This window comes from Festucalex cinctus, chromosome 18, assembly GCF_051991245.1.
Source record: "Festucalex cinctus isolate MCC-2025b chromosome 18, RoL_Fcin_1.0, whole genome shotgun sequence".
Taxonomy (NCBI): Eukaryota; Metazoa; Chordata; class Actinopteri; order Syngnathiformes; family Syngnathidae; genus Festucalex; species Festucalex cinctus.
In genome coordinates, this window is record NC_135428.1 from 15,655,580 (window position 1) to 15,675,745 (window position 20,166).

A 20,166-nucleotide genomic window follows, 5' to 3' on the forward strand; every position below is an offset into this window, starting at 1 on the left:
TGTTGTTTTAGTCGTCATTGCAGTTGTTTTTGGGTTTCTGGGGGATTGTGGACCCAAGTGGAGGGAGGCAAGACGAGGCGTGGCAGGGGTGCTCTTAAATAAGTTTTAATTTTAACATAAACAAAGTGCAACACAAGATACAAAGTACAAAATAACGCTCAGGGTAAACTTACTAATTGAAAACTAAACAGGCAGGACGGACAGGCGCAGGAAACGAAATGTGACAGGGACAATGACTCGACAAAAGCAGGGAACTTAATACACACAGTAACGAGACAACAAGCGACACCTGGACAAGACACAAGTGGCTTGGGGAGCTGATTGGGTAACACAAGGGAACGGGAAAACGAGCACAGGTGGACGTGATAAAACTTGACGACACATTGACAGAAAAGGAGACACAAGGAAAACATGACCAAAAATCCAAATCAAAACCCAGACCATAACAAGTTGTTTTAGTTCTCGGTGCAGTTATCACAGTTGTTACCATTGTTGTTGAAGTTAACGCTAATTTAAAAAGAAATCACCACAGTTGTTTGTTTAAGTTGTAATTGCAGGTGTTGTTACAGTTGCTAATCAAGTTGCTGTTTGCGTTACAGTTGCTTACGTCGTGCTAGTTGTCAAATTCAGTGTTACGGTTGTCGCCATTAATTATTGTTAGAGTTGTTGCTGTAAATTGTTGGTACAGTTCTTGCTATAGATATTGATAATCATTGTTGTTACTTTTTATTTGTTTTTATTCAAAATTGTTGTTTATGTTTGTAGCTCTTGCTATCGTTGTTGCTTCTAATAAATAAAGTCTGTAGATTTCCAGGCACATCACATCGTCGTGTGACGCACAAAATGTCCTCCTGGAATGAAAGTATTGTCCTGAAAAAAAAGATTTTCATTTTTTGCCTTGTTGCTTCCTTCCTTGAGATTGCTCGGTGACCCTGGCCGCACTGACGCTGCTGTCGGCCGCTTTGTTCGTGTCGTTGTGCGTCAACGCCGCCTGTTGCATCACACGCCGGGCGTCTTTGTGCGCAGGTACGGTATGAAATATGTCGCGCCTCTTGAGGTCTGCCCGACATCCCGAACTAAGGTATTTTTTCACCAATGCAGACAGCTGCTGTTGTGTGCGCAGTTACACAACAGGCAGGTAATAAGTTTGACTTCTTCTACAACAACAACAACAACAACAACAGTAGCTAACAATTTTTCCTTTTCTTTGTTGCCAAAAGGTCATCAAAGGAGGGGGGCCGCCATTTTGTTGAATCCCATCAACCCGAGCGGCGAGAGGAGGCCGAGCGCCACACAGAAAATCCCATTTACGGAAACATTGCAGGTCAGCAGTCACCACAATTGCTTTTTTTTTTCTTTTTTTTTTCCGCTTTTTCATCTTCTTCTTGCCTTCCTCATCTTTGTTTGAATTGATAAGAACAGAAGCGTGTTTTTGTGTTCAGGTTCTGAGGAGTGTGACGCGTTACGAGTACTTCCGGCCAACACACGCTTCCATGCGTCGCTGCAAGCGCAACAAAAGGTTTTCTTTTGGTCTTTTTCACTTGGAACAATGTTGCAAAATGTTTGAGTGTTTCTCAACTTTAAAGAAAAATATTGACCGAGTTGTCAACATCAGTCCAAAGGTTGGTGCGAATAGAATAGAATAGAATAGAATGCTATTTATTTATTGTCATTATACATCGTATAACGAGATGGGAGAGCCTCCTCCTGTTCAGTGCATATATATATTTTTTTTTAAATATCACGACACTGAAATACATTCAGTAATTTTATAATGTATAAAAATGTTAATAATCAATCATTTTTTAAACACGGCTTCCCCCCTCACTACTGTATTGCAATTGTAATTTAATGTGATTATTTTTTTCGAGGTCTCTGCCCGTGCATTTTTTCTTAAATAAACAAGCAATATCTGTATTCCAATACACAATGCCAGATTTGACACAATTATTTTGTTTTTTATAAAAACCATCATTTAATATGAAAGATTTTATTTATGTACTTCAATTCAAGTTGATAACACACGAAAGAAATCCTTCTTATGTGCAGTCCTTTAAGCGTTCATTTCAACAACTTCACAAAATTCTAACAAACAAATGTTAGAATCTAAATCTTTAGGCCACATTTAAGATAAAACAGTAAACTATAAACCAGATTACAACATTTAACCAAGCAAATCTGTGGCTTTATATCACTTCGATTTTTTGTAAACATGTGAAATATTCTTCTTAAGCACTAAACATATCTATGTAGACACTATATTCATAAATAAAATATAAATATAAGAAATAAGGTCTTCTAGATGACCGAAATAAAGTAGTTTCTTTCGAAAATGCATCTTTTTTTATTTGAAATTTTCAATAGTTGCAGCCATACTTTCGACTACGTTGAGATGTCAATTGGAATTTTATTAATTGTTCAGCCCTACATTAACATGACTTCATTGGGAAAAAAAAGATACAATAGAAAAAGAAAAAAAACTTAAATGCTCAAAAATGTATCCTAAAAATGATTTCATGATATTAAGTTAAAACTATATTCACGATCCATCCATTATCTGAACCGCTCGTCCTCACCAGCGTCGCAGGCATGCTGGAGCCCAAACTATATTCACTACATAATAATTTCAAAAACAATAACACGTATATTAAATTAAAATACATTTAAAGGGATGCTTCAATTATTTAGCCCATTATAGCAATAAAAAGTTAATATTTTGTCTATAATTAACTTGATACTTTCATAATTTTTCACGTACAATTAGTACCTTTAAAAACACATTTTGCAGCTTGCTGAAAATGACTGAAAGTGACATCAGAAGGGCTCAGGTAACCAATCACAGCTGATGTCATTTTCAGTCGACAGCAAGTTGCAAAAAGCGTTTTATAGGTACTAATTGTACATGAAAAATAATGAAAATATCACATTTATTATAGGCAAAATATTAATGTTTGACCGCCAAAAATGACTAAATAAGTAAAGTATTTCTTTAATACTTAAAAAAAATGTAAAAAATAAATAAGAAATTATAATAAAACGTGCAAATGAATAACAGTGCAGCAGGAGGAATTTATTTTCACTTCCACCAAGCAGGAAGTAGTCTCGTTACCAAACACTTCAACCTTGGAGGTCTGTGAGTTTTTTAAGACTCTTCTGCATATACACCTCACATCCAGTAACTTAAATATGTTATAGACCTGAACCCAGGCGGATCGGGCAGATAAGTTTAGATTTGACAGCGGAAATTGGCTTGACACATTTGTGGTGGCCGTTAGGAAAAATTAAAGAAAAAGTGACCAAAAAAAAAGTAGCAAAGATGTGGAAACGCGTCAACCACAACAACCACATGCTGCTTCGGTGTCACATACAAACACTTCATTGACTTAAGTGACGGTTTCATCTATATGCCGCATCTGCTAAAACGCTCATGTTGATCCTGTCGATGTCTTAGTTGGACATGCGCCGTTTGATGTGTCTTGTTCAGACCTCACACGACGCCTTGATCAACTACGCCTCCCTGGACCTGAACGTGGCAAAACAACGACAACAGAAGCTCCACGGCGACCACTCGACAAAAGCGCGCCAACACAAGCTGCGGGACGACCAGTCCAAGAAGCTTTCGCTTCACGTGACGGGCACGGGCGTCGGCCCCCGCTGGGATTTTGGTTCAGTGGCTTCTCAGGGCAGCGTGTACCTGAACAGCGAGTATGTCGCCCAAGAGACAGACAGCATAGCAAAAGGTGGGATGTGGTTCTATTCAGAAGATGGAAAGGTGAACTCAGTTTAATCTCGATCTGACCCAGATTGCCATAACGGCATTTGAACAAGGGAAGATCCTATTTAATGTCTTTTGTCATTTCTGATTTGTTTGTATATTCTTTCACAACATTTTTCCACATGTGCCCTGAATCATACAAAGCAACTACTGCATGTAAACTCACTGGGTAACATCCTATTAAACATCTTTCATATTATAGACATTCTCCCAAGGTTTTTCCCCCTCCATATGCTTTGAATCCAGATCCAAACCCAATTGCACATTTGGACACTGTAAACCAACATAGAAAATCCAATTTAACATCTTTAGATGCAAGGAAGATCCAATTTACATTTTTAGATGATTTTTATTTATTTTTTTTTGTCTTGTGTTATTTTGATATTCTTGCGGTATTTCTCCCACATGTGCACTAAATCTTGATCCGATCCAGATTGCGTTTAAGTAACTATTTTATGGAAACTCACTGTGTAAAATCCTATCAAACATCATATGTGTCGAAAACACATGCTTTATATATTGTAGATATTCTCTCAAGGTCTCCCCCTACATATGCGCTGAATCAGGAGCCAAACCCAATTGCATATTTGGCCAGAGTAAATTCAACATATAAAATCTTATTTAACATCTTTAGATACTTATTCGGCTATGATCTATATTGTATATATCTGTATTATTTCATGGTATTTTCCCCACAGGTTTTGTGAATCAGGATCCCGATCCTGATTGGCCATGTAGCAACAATGTAAACTCAACAGGGATAATACTTTTTGACACGTTCAAATGCTTATAACTCTATCATATTAGATGTATGTACAGTACTATTCCGAGATATTTTCCTCTCTAAATCTTGATCCAATCGAGATTGCTCAAGTAGCAACAACGCTACTTCAAGAGTTTAAAATTAACTTTACTTTTCTTTTAGGTTATATGTTTTTCCAAAGTATTACCCACGTGCTCTGTATTGAGATCAGATCCAACCTGAACATTTGCCAACAAAGTCAATTCAACAGTGGAAATAATTTTAAACGTCTTCAAATGTTAGTGTCTACTGTATTATATAGAGATATTCTCCCAAGATACTTTCCCCATATGAGATCCAGATCTGATCCAGATTGCACATTTGGCAGCAATGTAAAAGCAAACATATCCGTGTCAGATCGGGCTGCAATTGTGCTCATGTAGAGATGTAATAGATGAAAGAAACAAGATGGAAAAGTTTGTGTGTTGCTATATTTTGACTTTTTCACCTTGGTGGAGACCTTTTGTTTTTGGTTTGTTTTTGTTGTTTTAAATCTTCACTAAGCAACATAAGAGAAAGTGGTATAAGAGAGTAGTGCGCACATCCAGCCAGCGCGGACAGACAGCTAATCAATAGCTAACGTTGGCTTCTATGGATCCTGCTGGCTTTGAGCCTGTTTGGATTCAATTTGTGCCAATATTCTCAGAAGCCACATAAACATGAATAAACTTTCTAAGAAGACAAACAAAAGCTAGGAAGTAAACCGAACTAACGCTGATTAGCAATGCTAAAAGTTGCAAGTGGTCAAGGGAATATACTTACACAATGTCTTCTGGCTAACATACTAAATCATCACAAACATACAAAGGCTTACTTCGAACAAGTATGCTCAAAATAATCTCAGTGAGGCACATGCTGCTTCACCAAGTGTAAAAGTCAATTTCCATTTGCTCACGAACACACACATAAAATTGCTTGCAGTCAGTCACGTATTTCTTAACCAAGTCTAAAGAAAAAGAAACATTCATCAGTATCCAATCATATGTAGCAGCCCGCTCTGGCAGATTTCAATTTCCTTGTGAATACTAACAAACAATTATTGACAGGTCTTTGGAACAGGGTTGTATTCAAAATAACCTTGAAGAGCCACATGCTGCTCCATCAAGTCTCAAGTCTAAAAATATTGAACTGTTCAAGTAGCAGAAAAATATTACATATCAACCCCCTCTGGTAAAGTTACAATGCCTCGTGAATCACAAACACACAATTGTTGACTATTACTATTACTATTACAATTACTATTCCTACGTGTCATAATAATCATCGCCAAACATCATGGCCCTGTCGCCCTTTATGAGACAGGAAAGTTGCCATTGACAAAGGCAGGAAAGTCTGGAATTTGACCGAATGAGAGAGAAAAAACCCCACACACGCACAACTCATCAGGAAGCAATTCAGTGACCCGATCTTGTCAAAGAAGACGAAGAAGTTTTGTTACGGCGGGCAACAGCGTGACACAGAGTCACGCCAAATGGAGAGTAAAATTAGGCTGCCAATACGCTCCTACCTGTCGAGTCTACAACTGCGACGCTTCCGGGAGATTTACCGGGTGGGAGGACGCCGACATCACGCGATTTGCATCCGTGGCAGCTGGCTGGAGTTCTTCTACCTGACATGTGTGGAGAAGACGCATCAGAAACTATTTGCCGTTAATTCCAAGACTTCATTGAAAGACTCAAAATCACCAAGAATGTCTGGAAAGGAGGCAAAGGGCTTGCTGGAAGGTGGTGAGAAGGAGCCGAAAGAGAAAAAAGCAGAAGAGAGACATTGGGATGATATGGAGAAAGAAGGAAATCGTTTGGGGTTAATGAGTGGTCGTGAAGTGGAGAAAAAGAGTGGCAATGAGGAGACGGAGAATCACCAAGGGGAGGAAATTGCCTGGGTGAAGGAGAAGAAAAGCGAGCAGGAAAGTAAACAAGACAAGAAGAATGATAAAGTGCTGGAGGAAAAAGAAAGGAGCAGTGACCACAATGAGATTGAGAAGGAGAAAGTGTGTGACCAGGAAGAAGAAGAAGAAGAAATGAAGGATCACAATGAGGAGCAAGAGTGGGATGACTGGACGACGGAGGAGAATGTGAACAATCATGTTGAGGAGATGAAAAAGGCTGACCAGGAGGACAGAGAAGGAGCTCATGAAGAGGAGGACAAAAGTATTAACCAGAAGGAATATGAGGATATGAATAACCAAAAGGAGATTAACTGGGTGAAGGAGGAGAAAGACTGTTATCAAGAAGAGGAAGTGAAAAAGAGCAACCAGGAGGTGCAGAAGGTGGAGAGTGATCATGAGGCGGAGACTTACTTGGTGAAAGAGGAGGAAGGGAGGGATCATAATGAGGAGAAAAAGAATGATCAACAGGTGGTGGAGAACAAACAGAATGATCATAAAGAAGAGGAGAAAAGAAACCAGGAGCTGTCCAATCAGGAGAAACAGAAAAGTTATGAGGAGAAAGAGAAGCACAGGGACCAAGAGGAGAAAACCGACTGGAGGAAGGAGAAAGGGAGTGATCATGAGGACGAAGAGAAAAGCAACAACCTGGAGGAGGAGAAAAGAAACCAGGGGATGTCTGACCAGGAGAAAGAAAAAATAAGGAGATACAACGAGGAGGAGGAAACTGAGTGTGCAACGGAGAAAGTAAGTGATCATGAAGATAAGGAGAAGGCGACGGACCAAGAGGAGATCAACCAAGTGAAAGAGGAGACGGTGTGTAATCACGAAGATAAGAAAAAAGGTGACCATGAGGAGAACCAGGTAAAAGAGAGTGATCATGAGGAGGAGGAGAAAAAAAGCATCCAGGAGGAGGAGAAAGTGAGTGATCGTAAAGATGAAGTGAAACAGAGTGACAGGAGTGACAAAGAGGAGACTGACTGGTTGAAGGAGAAAAGAAATGATAAAGAGGAGGCGATTGACCAGGTAAAAGAGGAGAAAGGTGACCAGCAGCAGGAGGAGTTGAAGAAAGAAAGTAATTATGAAGCAGAGGACAAAATGAGCTATCAACATGGGGAGAAAGGAAGTGATCAACAACAGGAGAAAAAGAGTGACCAGGAGCAAATAGAGGAGACACTAATGAAAGATCATGAAGAGAAGAAAAACAGTGATAAGGAAAAGAAAAAGAATGACCACGATGAGGAGCTGGACTGGATGAAAGAGGAGAAAGGGAGTGATAGTAACGAGGAAGAGGATACAGAGGAAAAGGGTGAACAGAAAGAGGAGCAGGAGGATATACAGAGTGATCATACAGAAGAGAAGAAACACCAGGAGGAGAAAAGGAATGACAAAAAGGAGGAGACTGCCTTGAGGGAAGAGGAAAGGAGTGTTTACAGTCAAGAGGAGAAAAGGGGTGACAAGCAGGACAAAAAGGGGAATGGCCATTTAGAAGAGAACAAGAATGAACAGAAGGAGGAGGGCAAAAGGAGTTACAAAGAAGATATGACGAATCACCAAGAGGAGGAGATTGAATGCATGACAGAGGACAAAGAAGGTGATCATATTGAAAAAAAGAAGGAGGAGCAGGAGGAGAGGGAAAGTAGTTATGAAGACAAACAGAAGAACGGCCAGGAAGAGGAGAAAATAAAGACTTACAATGCAGAGAAAAGGGGTGACAAGGTGCAACAGGAGGAGAAGGAGGAGATTGACAGGTTGAAGGAGGAGAAAAATAGAAACCTGGAGGAGGAGCAAGAGGAAGACGGTGATCATGAAGAGCAAAATAATAGCCGCCGGGAAGAGGACAAAAGGAATGATCAAGAGATTGACTGGCTGAAGGAGGAGAAAAGGGGTGATCATGATGAGAAGGAGAAAAAAGGTGATGATGAGGAGAAGAGTAGTGGTGAAGAACATAAAAATACCCAACGGGAAGAGATTGACTGGATGAAGGAAGAGAAAGGGAGTGCTCATCTAGAGGAGAAAAAAAGCAAAGAGGAAAAAGAGAAAATAAATGACCAAGAGGAGATTGACTGGGTGGAGGAGGAGAAGGCAAGCAATGAAAATGAGGAGAAAAGCTATAACCAGGAAAGAGAGCGTGATTACAGTGAAGAGAAACAGAACAACGCTGAGGTGGAGAAAATGAGTTACCCAGAGGAGGACACTGATTGGATGAGTTGTTGCGTTAATCGAAAGGAGGAACAAGAGGAGAAAGTGGATAATCATGAAGAGGATGAAAAAAACTGCTACCAGGAGGAGGAGAAAATAAATGAACAAGAGGATGAGCTTAACCTGGAGAAAGAAGAAAAAGGGAGTGATCATGAGGAGATGAGTGACCAGGAGGAAGAGCAGGAAAATAATGAGAATAGTCATGAAGAGGAGGAGGAGGTGAATGAACAGCAGGAGGAGGAGAAGAGTGATACTGAAGAAGAGGAGAAAAACGCTGATGAAGAGAATGTGGGTGATCATGAAGAGAAGAAAAACAGCAACCAGGAGGAGGAGGAAAAAAGCAATGATGGCATTGAGAAGAAGAAGAGGACCCCAAAAAAGATGGAGGACGGGCGTTATGAAAAGGGGGAACAAAAAAGGACTGACCAAGAGGCGATGAACAGGGTCAAGGAGGAGCGAGAGGGTGGTCATGAAGATGAGGGGACTAATGACCAGAAGGACGAGGAGAAAGGGACCAACCAAGAGGAGGAGACTGGAAGTTTGAAGGAGGAGAAATCCACTGAAGATGTTGAAGAGGAGAAAATGTCAGACCAAGAAGAAGAAGAGGAGGGGGAGGAGGAAGAGGAGGGTGATCATGCAGATGAAGAAAAAAAGAGTGAACCGGTGGAGAGGCAGAAGAGTGTTGAGGAGAAAAAGGTTGACCAGGAGGAAGAAAATATGAGTTGCAATGAGGAGGAAGAGAAAGAGAAGAAACAAGATGATCAAGAGGAAGAGATTGACTGGATGGAGAAGGAAAATATTCATGAAGAGAAGAAAATTATCAACCAGGAAAAGGAGGACAGTGATCATAAAAATGAGAAGATTAACGACCAGGAGGAGATACAAAGAAAAGACTTGGAGAAAAAGGATGAGGATGAGGAGGAGAAATTTTACTACAGTGTGGAGGAGGAAAAGAATGCCCAAGAAGAGGAGGAAAACAGTTTTCATGTGAAAGAGCATGAGAAGGAGGAGGCAGAGAAAGATGTGGTTGAAAAGGAGTGTGACGAGGAGGAGAAACACAGTGACCAAAGCGAGGACGAAATGAGTGACCAAGAGGAGGAGAACACGAACCATAAGGATAAGAACCAGGAAGAGGAGGAGGAGGAGAAGAATGGCTTCGAGCACAGTGGACCAGAGGAAAAAAAGGACAAGGAGATAGAATATTACCCAAACAGGGAGAGGAACCAGGGGGGGGATGCGGAGGAAGTGGAGGAGGAGAGTTACAAAGCGTTAGGGAGCGACCAGGAGGTGGACGAAGGGAGCTACTATGATGAGATGGGGAAAGAAAGTGACGATGACGGGAGTGACCAGGATGACGATGAGGAGGACACCGACGAGGATGATGATGATGATGAGGAAGATACTGACAATGACGAGGAGGAAACTGACCAAGGAGAGGAAGATGACGAGAGTGACAGTGAGGGGGAAAGTGACAGCGAGCAGGACAGTGGCGGTGAACAGGACAACAACCACCAGGACGAGAGAGACGGTTTCCAAGAGAAGAAGGATGAGGACACAAACGACAAGGAAAGGGAGAAGGCCCCCGAGGCGCCGCAAGAGGAGGAGGAGGAGGAGGCAATGGATGTCGACGAGAATTACGTCCAGGGGGAGAGCAACACGAAGGCAATGGGCGACCACGACAAGGATAGCGACCTCGTGGAGATGCCCGTGACCCAGTGGCACGATGCGTTGAGGAGGCTTTGGGTGGAAAGGTGGATGAGGGCGAGGAGAGAGAACGGGAGACGCTGGGTGGTGATGAGGGGGAGGAGGTACAGGGCAATGAGGAGGCATTGGATGACCACCAGGAGAAGGAAGAAGGCAAAGAGGAATTTGGTCACGATGAGGAGGAGGGCCATGAGATTGGCTCAGGGCCGGCACACCAGTCAGGCATGAAGATATGAGTGGCCAGGAGGAGAACCAAGGAAGTGAGCATGATGAGAGGCGGGAGGTGTAACGATGAAGAGGAGGTGATGGAAAAGGAGGAGAGGAGAGAGATCTTGGACTGGAAAGTGACCAGGATGAGGTAAAAGAGAAGAAGAGTGAACAGGATGTAGATGAGAAATTGTGAACAAGAGGATGTTGACAGGAGGAGAGGTGGGGGGAACGTAGAGGAGCAAAAAGGAGGTGAAAGAGTGAACCACAGAGAAGAAAAGTGACTATAGACCATAACCAGAAGGTGAAGATGAAAGTAACTAGGCTGAAGAGGAGAAGGGAAGTAGAAAATGAAGGAGGTGGTAAAGGAGGAGTCAGAGGAGGAGATAGAGCGATCAAAAAGACACTGAACATAAGGAGTAAGCATGAGGAGTTGGTGCAAAAAGAGCAACGATGAGGAGGAAGAAGAGTTGAAGTAAAAGAGAAACTTCCTGGGATCAAATAAAGGAGACATTTAAAAAAGGAGAGACAAGAAGAAGAATAAGGAGGAAGAGGAGGAGGCCTTACAATGAACCAAACAGAAGCATTAAAACATTACCTAATAGTGAAGTAATATGAGTGTAAATATTACCAGTGTATGATCAACTAGCATACTTGTCATGTTTATATGAACTTGCTCACAAATTTTAATCATGTATTGTGTCACATAAAAATGCAAATAAATCCACTTGACCAAATATGAACAACCATTACGAAAGTCTCTCGTTACAATTCCATATAAGGAGACGTGCATATGCTGCGACGTAATAATGATGACGTCGCAGTCGGCATGGAAAGCTGCGCTGCTATATTTGCGCACCAGGGGGCGACCGAGCTCCACGATTCCGGACCGGCTTGTCCAACCAAACCGCAGCCGCCTGGATAACGACCCCCGGGGCGGGGCCAAGTCTCGCGCCCGTCGCGCTTCCTCGCTTATGGGCAAGAACTTTTTAAAGACTGGGTGGCAAAACGGAAACGGAGCACTAACGGTAAGCTCATTTAATTCATTTGTTACTTTTATTTGGGCTCCCCCCCCCCCCACACACACACAGACACACACACACACACACACACAAACTTTGTGTCCATTTCAGGCTAACCGCATTTCATTTCAGGCTACCGGTCCAAGACAAATGCCAAAAGGGATTTAAAGGAGCAAGCCCACTGTAAACATGGATGATATCTTCACACTGTGTCGAGAGGGCAACTCCGTGGCAGTTCGTCTGTGGTTGGACAACACAGAAAATGACCTCAATTTGGGGTGAGTGGACAAATGTAAACTGGGAGAAGAAAAGCCTGACGTGTGTGGCAGGCTCGAGCCATCGAATAGTTTCCATATTGAGCATGCAGACTTCTGCAGTTTTAATGATGTCATCGCCACACAATCGAGAGGTCATTATAACAGCGGCATTCCCTGAAAGGAGGCTCATTCCCGGCCCAGGCCATATATGTATGTTGACAGCCTTCATTTCCTGTGTGGGCGGGGCCAGGCCAACAGGCGAGGGACTGGTCACTATTCCCCATGTTTTCCATCACTGCATCTGGAATGCACTCATGATTAGCTGCTTGGGAATATTTCACCCCTCTCGACCGCTCCCGGATTCTTTTTATAGCTCAGGAATCCACACAGTGTGACATCACTTTACGGCAGGAACCCCAAACTGGATTTTTAAAGTGTAATGGAAAAATAATCCTCAAAAGTCCACGGTACTTTAAATGTAATTTTAAATGAATATGATCCAGTTATTCATAGTAGCTGCCACCGTAGACAACATAAATAAACAGAACAAGTAGTAGAAATAATCCACACAGTTAAAAAAAAAAAAAAAAAAAGGCCAAGACAGGGTTGGTCACATAATTAATGAACGGCACCTTACACAATATAAAATAACAGAATAACTAGAAATAATCTACATTAAAAAAATACATCATACAAAAATATACGCTAAGTCACATGTGAAATGTACTATGACATATAGTAATTTGTGTGATTGCACCGCTTACCAGTTATTCATAAAATCCGCATATATATATATATATATATATATATATATATATATATCCACGACACACTAAATCACATGAAATATACAATGACATACATTACAGTGATTCGTGCAATTTGTGCCACGTAAGTTTTTCATAACCACCACCATGCACAAAAAAAATGAACACAACTTCTACAAAATAATCCACACAGTCAAAAAATTAACATGGCAAGTTCAGTGACACGCGCATGTTAAATATATTAGGCTATGTTAGCGTAATTGCTCCTCTCAGCAATTATTCAAGATATCAGCCACCTTGCACAATAGCCGCATAATGACTACAAATAATCTACTCAGGCAAGAAAGTCCAGGGAATGTTCGGTCACACACAGATACATACAGGCAGATACAAAATACATGTGTATTTCAAATAATGTGACAACTGACAGCTTTTCTTGCCTATTACTCACAATAACCGCCAAGTGTGCAATAAACACAACAACTGGAAATAATCCACAAAGGACACTCAAAGTCCTTTTTAGGCGGTAAATCCAGGGAGTGTGTGGGGGTGTGGGTGAGATGACCCCAACAACCCGCCTGCCTGGCAGCTGTCCAGCGTGCGTAAAAAGACTGACCGGCGTTTCCCCTTTTTCACAGGCGTGTTTATCAGCCCACCAGGCGGCTAGTGGGCCTCAGGACACCCGCAGCGTGAGGAAGCTTGCACCAGAGTCTAAATAAAGATTAGGAGTGAAGAACATCAGCTGACCAAAAAAAAAACAAAAAAAAGCAGCCATATTTATCTGCCTTTGCCTTTCACGCGGAGCCCAACAAACCAGATATTGCAGCAACTTTGTGTGCTTTTCACACAGCGGCTATGAGTGAGAGCAGGGTGTTAAAACTTCTTGATTTTGCGGCATTTATTATTGAAGCCCCTTCACGCAGAGATTCTGCCAAACATACCGACTCTACACTCTGTGTGAAAGGTCTCGCAGAACCCAGGGTCTTGTGTGACACAATTGTTTTTAACACAACCCAGCGGAAGCAGTGAGTAGCGGGTGTGAAACTTAAGATAGCCACGTCCCGGCTTTCCAATATACGGTACACCCTTTCACACAGTCACTACCCTCTCTCGCAGCTGGTCTGTACCTTTCAGAACAGTGATAATGTACTTTGAATTTATAAAGTAGTCGCCAGGCAGCAGCAATTGCTTTTAACACAAGAGGGTGCGAGAAATGAGTGTCAGCTGTTAAGTTTTACACCTCATCCCCACGTCTGCCTTGTTGTGTTAAAAGCATATTTTACACATCCAAAGTTAAGCCCCTTTCACATAGACACTTTCAGCATTTATTCCGTGTCAATCTGTGTGAATGGTACCCATTCAAAATTCAAATATCCCAGCTTTCAGTGTAGTATCAGAGGTGGGATGGCAGTCTGCGTGAAAGGGTATAGAAGAAAGTTTGGACTGGGGTAAACATATCCCTACTCTTGGCTTCCTAAGAATGCTTTTCTTGCAGACTGCCACCCCACCTATAATGTTAACGTCAAAAGCTGTGAAATGATAATTTTGTATCGGTTCATTTCACACAGCATAGTGACACGGCATAAAGCTGGGAAGCAGGTGGCTTTTCCTGTGAAAGGGGCTTAATGTTGGGTGCGTAGGGACAGTTGATTTCAACACAACAGGGTGGAAGGAATGGGTGTCAGGTGTTAATGTCTCAGCTTTCCGCTATATACCCTTTCACCCAGACAGAAAGCTGAGAAATTTGCTGATCTAGCTCGACTCCCACATTTCCGGTCGGTACCTTTCACACAGAACAGTAACGTGAGAAACAAGTTGGGGGGAAAGCCAGCTTTGAAGGAACCATGTGAAAGGGGCTTAACCACAGGCGTTAACACGCTTTTTGCTCTCGCCAGGGACGACCACGGCTTCAGCCCGCTGCACTGGGCGTGCCGGGAGGGACGCAGTGGGGTAGTGGACATGCTCATCATGAGGGGCGCCCGCATCAACGTCATGAACCGCGGCGACGACACCCCTTTGCACCTGGCGTCCAGCCACGGCCACATCGACATTGTGGCCAAGGTACGCCATGGTTCACTTGCGGAATCCCATGATGTCATACGTGTGGAGTGACATCGTCGTCTTCGTGTCACACAGCTGATCCAGTGCAAGGCGGACCCCAACACGGTCAACGAGCACGGGAACACGCCGCTGCACTACGCATGCTTCTGGGGGCAAGAGACCGTAGCGCAGGTACACAACATCACATTACACAAAAACAGTGTGCAGCTGTTTACACTGCACGCAGTAAGAACGCCCCCTGTTGAAGAAAAATGGCAACAACACTTTCGTTTGTTACAATAAATTAATATTACTTGATCCTTAGAGCATATACAGTATAAAATCTGTATTATTTAAAAGTATTCACGTTTCAAATTTATTGTGTTTGTTAAATATTACTTTTACTTTTATAATCACAGTAATACATTAGTTATATTATTAATAGTTATATTACCATTATACATTATCATATGACGTCATCCTTATAATACATATTGTGTATATATTTGTTTTTTATTTTTTATTTAACCAGGATAATCCCGTTGAGATTAAAAACCTCTTTTTCAAGGGAGTCCTGGCCAAGAGGCAGCAAAACAGTTTACATTACAGTTACAAATAAAAGTTTCACTTACAATCACATAAAAATTATATAAAACAGTTACAAATCAATGAGGCCGTCTCAAGTGCTCTTAATCTGGATCTAAAATCGTTCAATGAAACAAGTTCCGTTAGTTTCCAGTCCTTTTGCAACATGTTCCATGCAGAAGGGGCAGAGAAAATAAAAGCCTGCAGATTTGTTATATTTATGACTAGTTTTGCTATTGTAATTTTTTTAATTACAGTATATTATGATCTTTATTTACTATACATTTTTTTCATTTTAAAATGATCATATAGCATATCATTGGTTGATAATTAATATTTTTTTAATTTGTATTCAGCATTTCTTTTGTACTTTTATTTTTTATAATGTTATACTATTTTGCTTTTCTGTTTTTGTTTTAATTTAATCACAGAAGTGAAAATAAACTTTCATACAAGGATGTCATAATAATGATCACAATGACGGTATCTTATAATGAAATGTAAATAATAATAATAATAATAATAATAATATTATTAACTGACTAAGTGCAATTTCTGGAGAAATTGCGTGGAAATGCTGAAAGCTGAACGCTAATAGCTGAATGCTAAGATTTGAATGCATGTGGAATGCTTATGAAGTAAATTGAGAGATAAATTATGACCTCCTGGTTACTGGACAATGCACTTTACCAACTGTGCCACCGAGCAGAGTAAGACACCTGGTAACGATGATAAGTTATATGTATGGAAGTGGGCGTGGAAAGTGGTACTTACAAAAAGCTCAATGTCTGTCCCATTGAAAATGAATGGGGGAAAAGTTGATATTACAAGTTAAATTGTGCAAATACTGTAAGTAATTGGAATCAGACGATATATACCCCGGGAGGCGTGAATTTTTGAAGCGAGTTGAAATTTGAACAATGTAAATTGGAAGTATTATGTGGGAGTTGTTACGTGGCAAAAAGTGGGGAGAAAAAAAAATCAACATATGTGGGAATGCTTCAGCATTCCCACAAAAATAATAAGAATAGAATACATTTTAAAATATATTTAAAATAAATAAAAGCATTTTATGATGAAAACTGTCATTTTAAAAAATCTATTGTTTTGTTTACGAAGCTGCTAATGAATGAGGTAATTGTGGGAATGCTGAGGCATTCCCGCATATGTTTTTGTGATTTTTATTCTCCATACTTTTTTGCCGCTTAACAACTCCCACACAATACTTCTGATTTACACTGTTCAAATTTCAAATAGCTTAAAAAATTCACACCTCCCGGGGTTTTTATCGTCTGATTTCACATTACTTACAGTATTCGCACAATTTAACGTTAAATATCAACTTGTCCCCATTCATTTTCAATGGGACAGATAGTGAACTTTTTCTAAGTATCACTTTCCACGTGGCACAGTTGGTAAAGCATATTGTCCAGTAACCAGGAGGTCATCATTTCATAATTTATCTCTCAATTTACTTCATAAGCATTCCACATGGATTCAAATCTTAGCATTGACCTAGTAGCATTCAGCTTTCAGCATTCCCACACAATTTCTCCAGAAATTGTACTTAAATTGTACTCTAGTTAAATATGTAACTGTAGAGTGTAGCAAAAAAAAAAAGTCTACACACCCGTGTAAATGAGACTAATGCTTATGGTCCACTGTTAATGTGACAATAACCTGTACAACTTAAGGGATGTGTAGACTTTTCATACCAACTATTAAATTTCACGATGTTTGTAAATTCCTGTACATTCTTACATTTTTGTCTTCAATGACTCCCAACTAAACGTGTGTTTAGGATCTGGTGGTGAGCGGCGCTCAGGTGTGCATGTGCAACAGGTACGGACAGACGCCGCTGGACAAGGCCAAGCCTCACCTCAGGCAACTGCTTCAAGGTGAGAGTGGAAACATTAAGAAGATTTATTATTTGAACTGAAGGAAGCATTGACACACTTACATGTGTTGTTGTGTCTGATTTTGTTTTAGAGAAAGCCGAAAAACTGGGACAGAGTTTGACCAAAGTTCCTTACAAGGAAACGTTCTGGAAGGGCACCATGAGGACCAGACCTCGTCAGTCAGCATGCAATTCACATGCACGTTTCTTCCTTCACAGGTACATTCATGTCTTTTTATTATTATTACTTTGTCTTCAGGTAACGGGACTCTGAACAAGCAGGCTGGCATTGATTACAAACAACTTTCACTGCTGGCGAAAATTAATGAAAACCACTCAGGAGAGGTTTGCGTTCGCCTGCAAAGTGTTTATTTGCATTTTGTCTTTAAAGAGTCTCAAGTGTCTTTTTTTGTGTCTGCATACGTGTTCTAGAGTTGGCAGGGTCGCTGGCAGGGCGACGATGTGGTGGTGAAGGTGCTGCAGGCGCGGGAGTGGAGCACAAGGAAGAGCAGGGACTTCAGCGAGGAGCATCCCAAATTACGGTAAATTATTCAACCAACTCAATTAACAAATATTTGAATAAAATAAAAAATAAATAAAAAACGCAAATAATTCGTCGTCACACGCTTGTGCAGGATCTTCTCTCACCCCAACATCCTCCCAGTTCTGGGGGCGTGTCAGTCCCCCCCGGCCCCTCACCCCATCATCATCACCCCTTACATGCCGTACGGATCTCTCTACAACCTCCTGCACCAGGGCACCAGTCAGTCTTTGTCCTCTCGTGTGTGATGAATAAAACAAAAAAAATGTACATATATATGTGTGTGTTTTCCCCGTGTGGTCTTCAGCTCTGGTGGTGGACCAAAGCCAAGCGGTGAAATTTGCGTTGGACGTGGCCAGCGCCATGACCTTCCTTCACACGTTGGAGCCCATGGTCGCGCGGCTGTACCTGAATAGCAGACACGTCATGGTGAGGCGGAATAAGTCCGCATTTTTCACTTCACTTCTTGTGTGGATTGTTTACGCCGGTTTTAAGGCACCCGAGGATGGTTGTGATGCATGCTGATTTAAATATATGTGCAGAAGTATCATTATGAATACAGAAAAAGGTCTATTCATGGAAATATGTAATGTAGCGTGTTGGAGAAGCTTAAAATCAATCATTAAATAGCTTTATTTTGAACTTGGAAATGGTGAAATGAACCAAAAAAAATGTTTTAAATGAGTAATAATAATAATATTAATATAAAAATTGGTTTAATTGCAGGTTTGTTTGTTATCAGCATCTAGTTTGAGTGATGTTGTTAAATTTTGCACTATGGCATATTTTTTAGTTCTACTAAATTACAATGAATTTACATAAAATACAAAACGACAATTTAATTAAATGGGATCAATAGAAATGTAATAAAAACAAAAGCATGTTGAATTTTTTTTAATAAAATTGAGTGAATTAATATTTTTATTCAAATTAAAATATTTAAATAAATATTTAAAAAAAAAATTGTTTGATATAAATGAATTAAAAGTTAAACAAAATAAACATTTAAAAATGTTAAAAATTACAAAATTAAAAGAATATAATTAATAGTATATAATTTTCCAGAATTAAATTAAAATCAATTATTCAAGACACACATACAATTTTAAAACATTAAAATATATTTCAAAAACTCATTTTAATTAAAATTTCATATCAATATTACATGTAATGAAATTAAAAATGAAACAAAATTTTAATTGTGTCTCAAAGACTCCATTAAATTAAACATTTTACAAGTTAAATTTTAAATTTATATTTAACAATTTTGTACATTTTTACAACACAATATTTGAAGTCACCTGACTAAATTAAATTACATTGTCATTACTCTACAATTAAACAATATTTTTCTCTTCAGCAAACATTACTATATTTAATATGCGCAATTGTTAATTTGAAGCATAAACACTGCTATCTGCAAACTGTCAGTCACTAATTGGAAAATTCCATGCTGATGTGCTTATCAATTGGCAGATTGATGAGGACATGACTGCCAGGATAAGCATGGCGGACGCCAAGTTCTCTTTTCAATGTGCCGGACGCACATACTCTCCGGCCTGGATGGCCCCAGAAGGTTGTACTGTATATACCTTTCTCTACCAACATCATAATATGTACATTCCGTAAGTGAAGACGTTTAAACACCACCTATCTTGTCATTTCAGCCCTCCAGAAGCGCTCGGAAGACATCAACAGGAGATCGGCCGACATGTGGAGCTTCGCCGTGCTCCTGTGGGAGCTGGTCACCAGGGAAGTGCCCTTTGCCCACCTCTCGCCCATGGAGATTGGCATGAAGGCAAGTATGCCAAAAATCACCTCTGTTTCCCCTACATCTGGTAAGTTGGTCACCGGCGCGCAATCTATCCTCAGGTGGCTTTGGAGGGCCTGCGCCCGACCATCCCGCCGGGGATCTCGCCTCACATCTGCAAGCTGATGAGGCTGTGTATGAACGAGGACCCCGCCAAGAGGCCCAAGTTTGACATGATCGTGCCCATCTTGGAAAAAATGCAAGACAAGTGAACCGCGCTCATCTATCTGCTCAGCTGCTGTACATGTCACTTAAACCTTTTTCAAGTAAATATACACCTGTTACTTGTTCCAGTCTCAGGTTTTAGCTTTTGATTTATGATTCCTTTTTATAATTCATGGAATGGACTATTTAGTGGCCTAATTTGCCAAAATAACAAAGAAAAATGTATAAAGATAACGCTGTCACGCCACCAATGCAATAAAAGTTTTATATTTATGACAAATGTTTACTTTGTTGTTTATTGTATTTACGTTTAAATCGAAATGTGTTGTAAATTCTTAATATAATGCCTCCTCAGAATAGGAAAACACAGCTGACACATCAGCCAATGGGAGCGAAGCATTTCGATGAGTCTTCAAAGTATTTCCGGCAAGACGCAACAACTTTCAAAACTTATGTTCCTAGCTATGGTTCAATTACTCCCTAAATTAAACATGATTTCATTCATAA

General features: G+C 40.5%; 3 protein-coding genes across 4 annotated transcripts in view; all 3 read left to right on the forward strand.

The window, feature by feature from the left end:
• Positions 1 to 4,030, forward strand: part of LOC144006330 (uncharacterized) — a 31,638-nt gene extending 27,608 nt beyond the window's left edge. For both annotated transcript variants that reach the window (XM_077505117.1, XM_077505118.1), the window contains 5 exons: positions 919 to 1,026; positions 1,102 to 1,138; positions 1,221 to 1,324; positions 1,443 to 1,519; positions 3,485 to 4,030. In XM_077505117.1, coding sequence (XP_077361243.1) covers positions 919 to 1,026; positions 1,102 to 1,138; positions 1,221 to 1,324; positions 1,443 to 1,519; positions 3,485 to 3,787 — 629 coding nt within the window. In that variant the 3' untranslated portion in view covers positions 3,788 to 4,030. The remainder of the gene's footprint in view (positions 1 to 918; positions 1,027 to 1,101; positions 1,139 to 1,220; positions 1,325 to 1,442; positions 1,520 to 3,484) is intronic.
• Positions 4,031 to 5,916: 1,886 nt separating this feature from the next.
• LOC144006453 (uncharacterized) lies at positions 5,917 to 11,317 on the forward strand. Its single transcript, XM_077505303.1, has one exon. It carries the CDS (start codon positions 6,049 to 6,051, stop codon positions 10,594 to 10,596), a length of 4,548 nt encoding a protein of 1,515 aa, XP_077361429.1. The 5' UTR covers positions 5,917 to 6,048; the 3' UTR covers positions 10,597 to 11,317.
• A 136-nt stretch (positions 11,318 to 11,453) lies between these two features.
• On the forward strand, positions 11,454 to 19,939 carry LOC144006454 (scaffold protein ILK-like). The gene is made up of 13 exons (XM_077505304.1): positions 11,454 to 11,603; positions 11,730 to 11,875; positions 14,517 to 14,682; positions 14,758 to 14,853; positions 17,048 to 17,144; positions 17,236 to 17,319; positions 17,403 to 17,488; positions 17,576 to 17,685; positions 17,779 to 17,906; positions 17,992 to 18,113; positions 19,161 to 19,260; positions 19,352 to 19,482; positions 19,557 to 19,939. The coding sequence occupies exons 2-13, from the start codon at positions 11,787 to 11,789 to the stop codon at positions 19,704 to 19,706; spliced, it is 1,359 nt and encodes a 452-aa protein (XP_077361430.1). The 5' UTR covers positions 11,454 to 11,603; positions 11,730 to 11,786; the 3' UTR covers positions 19,707 to 19,939.
• The last annotated feature ends 227 nt before the right edge of the window (positions 19,940 to 20,166 follow it).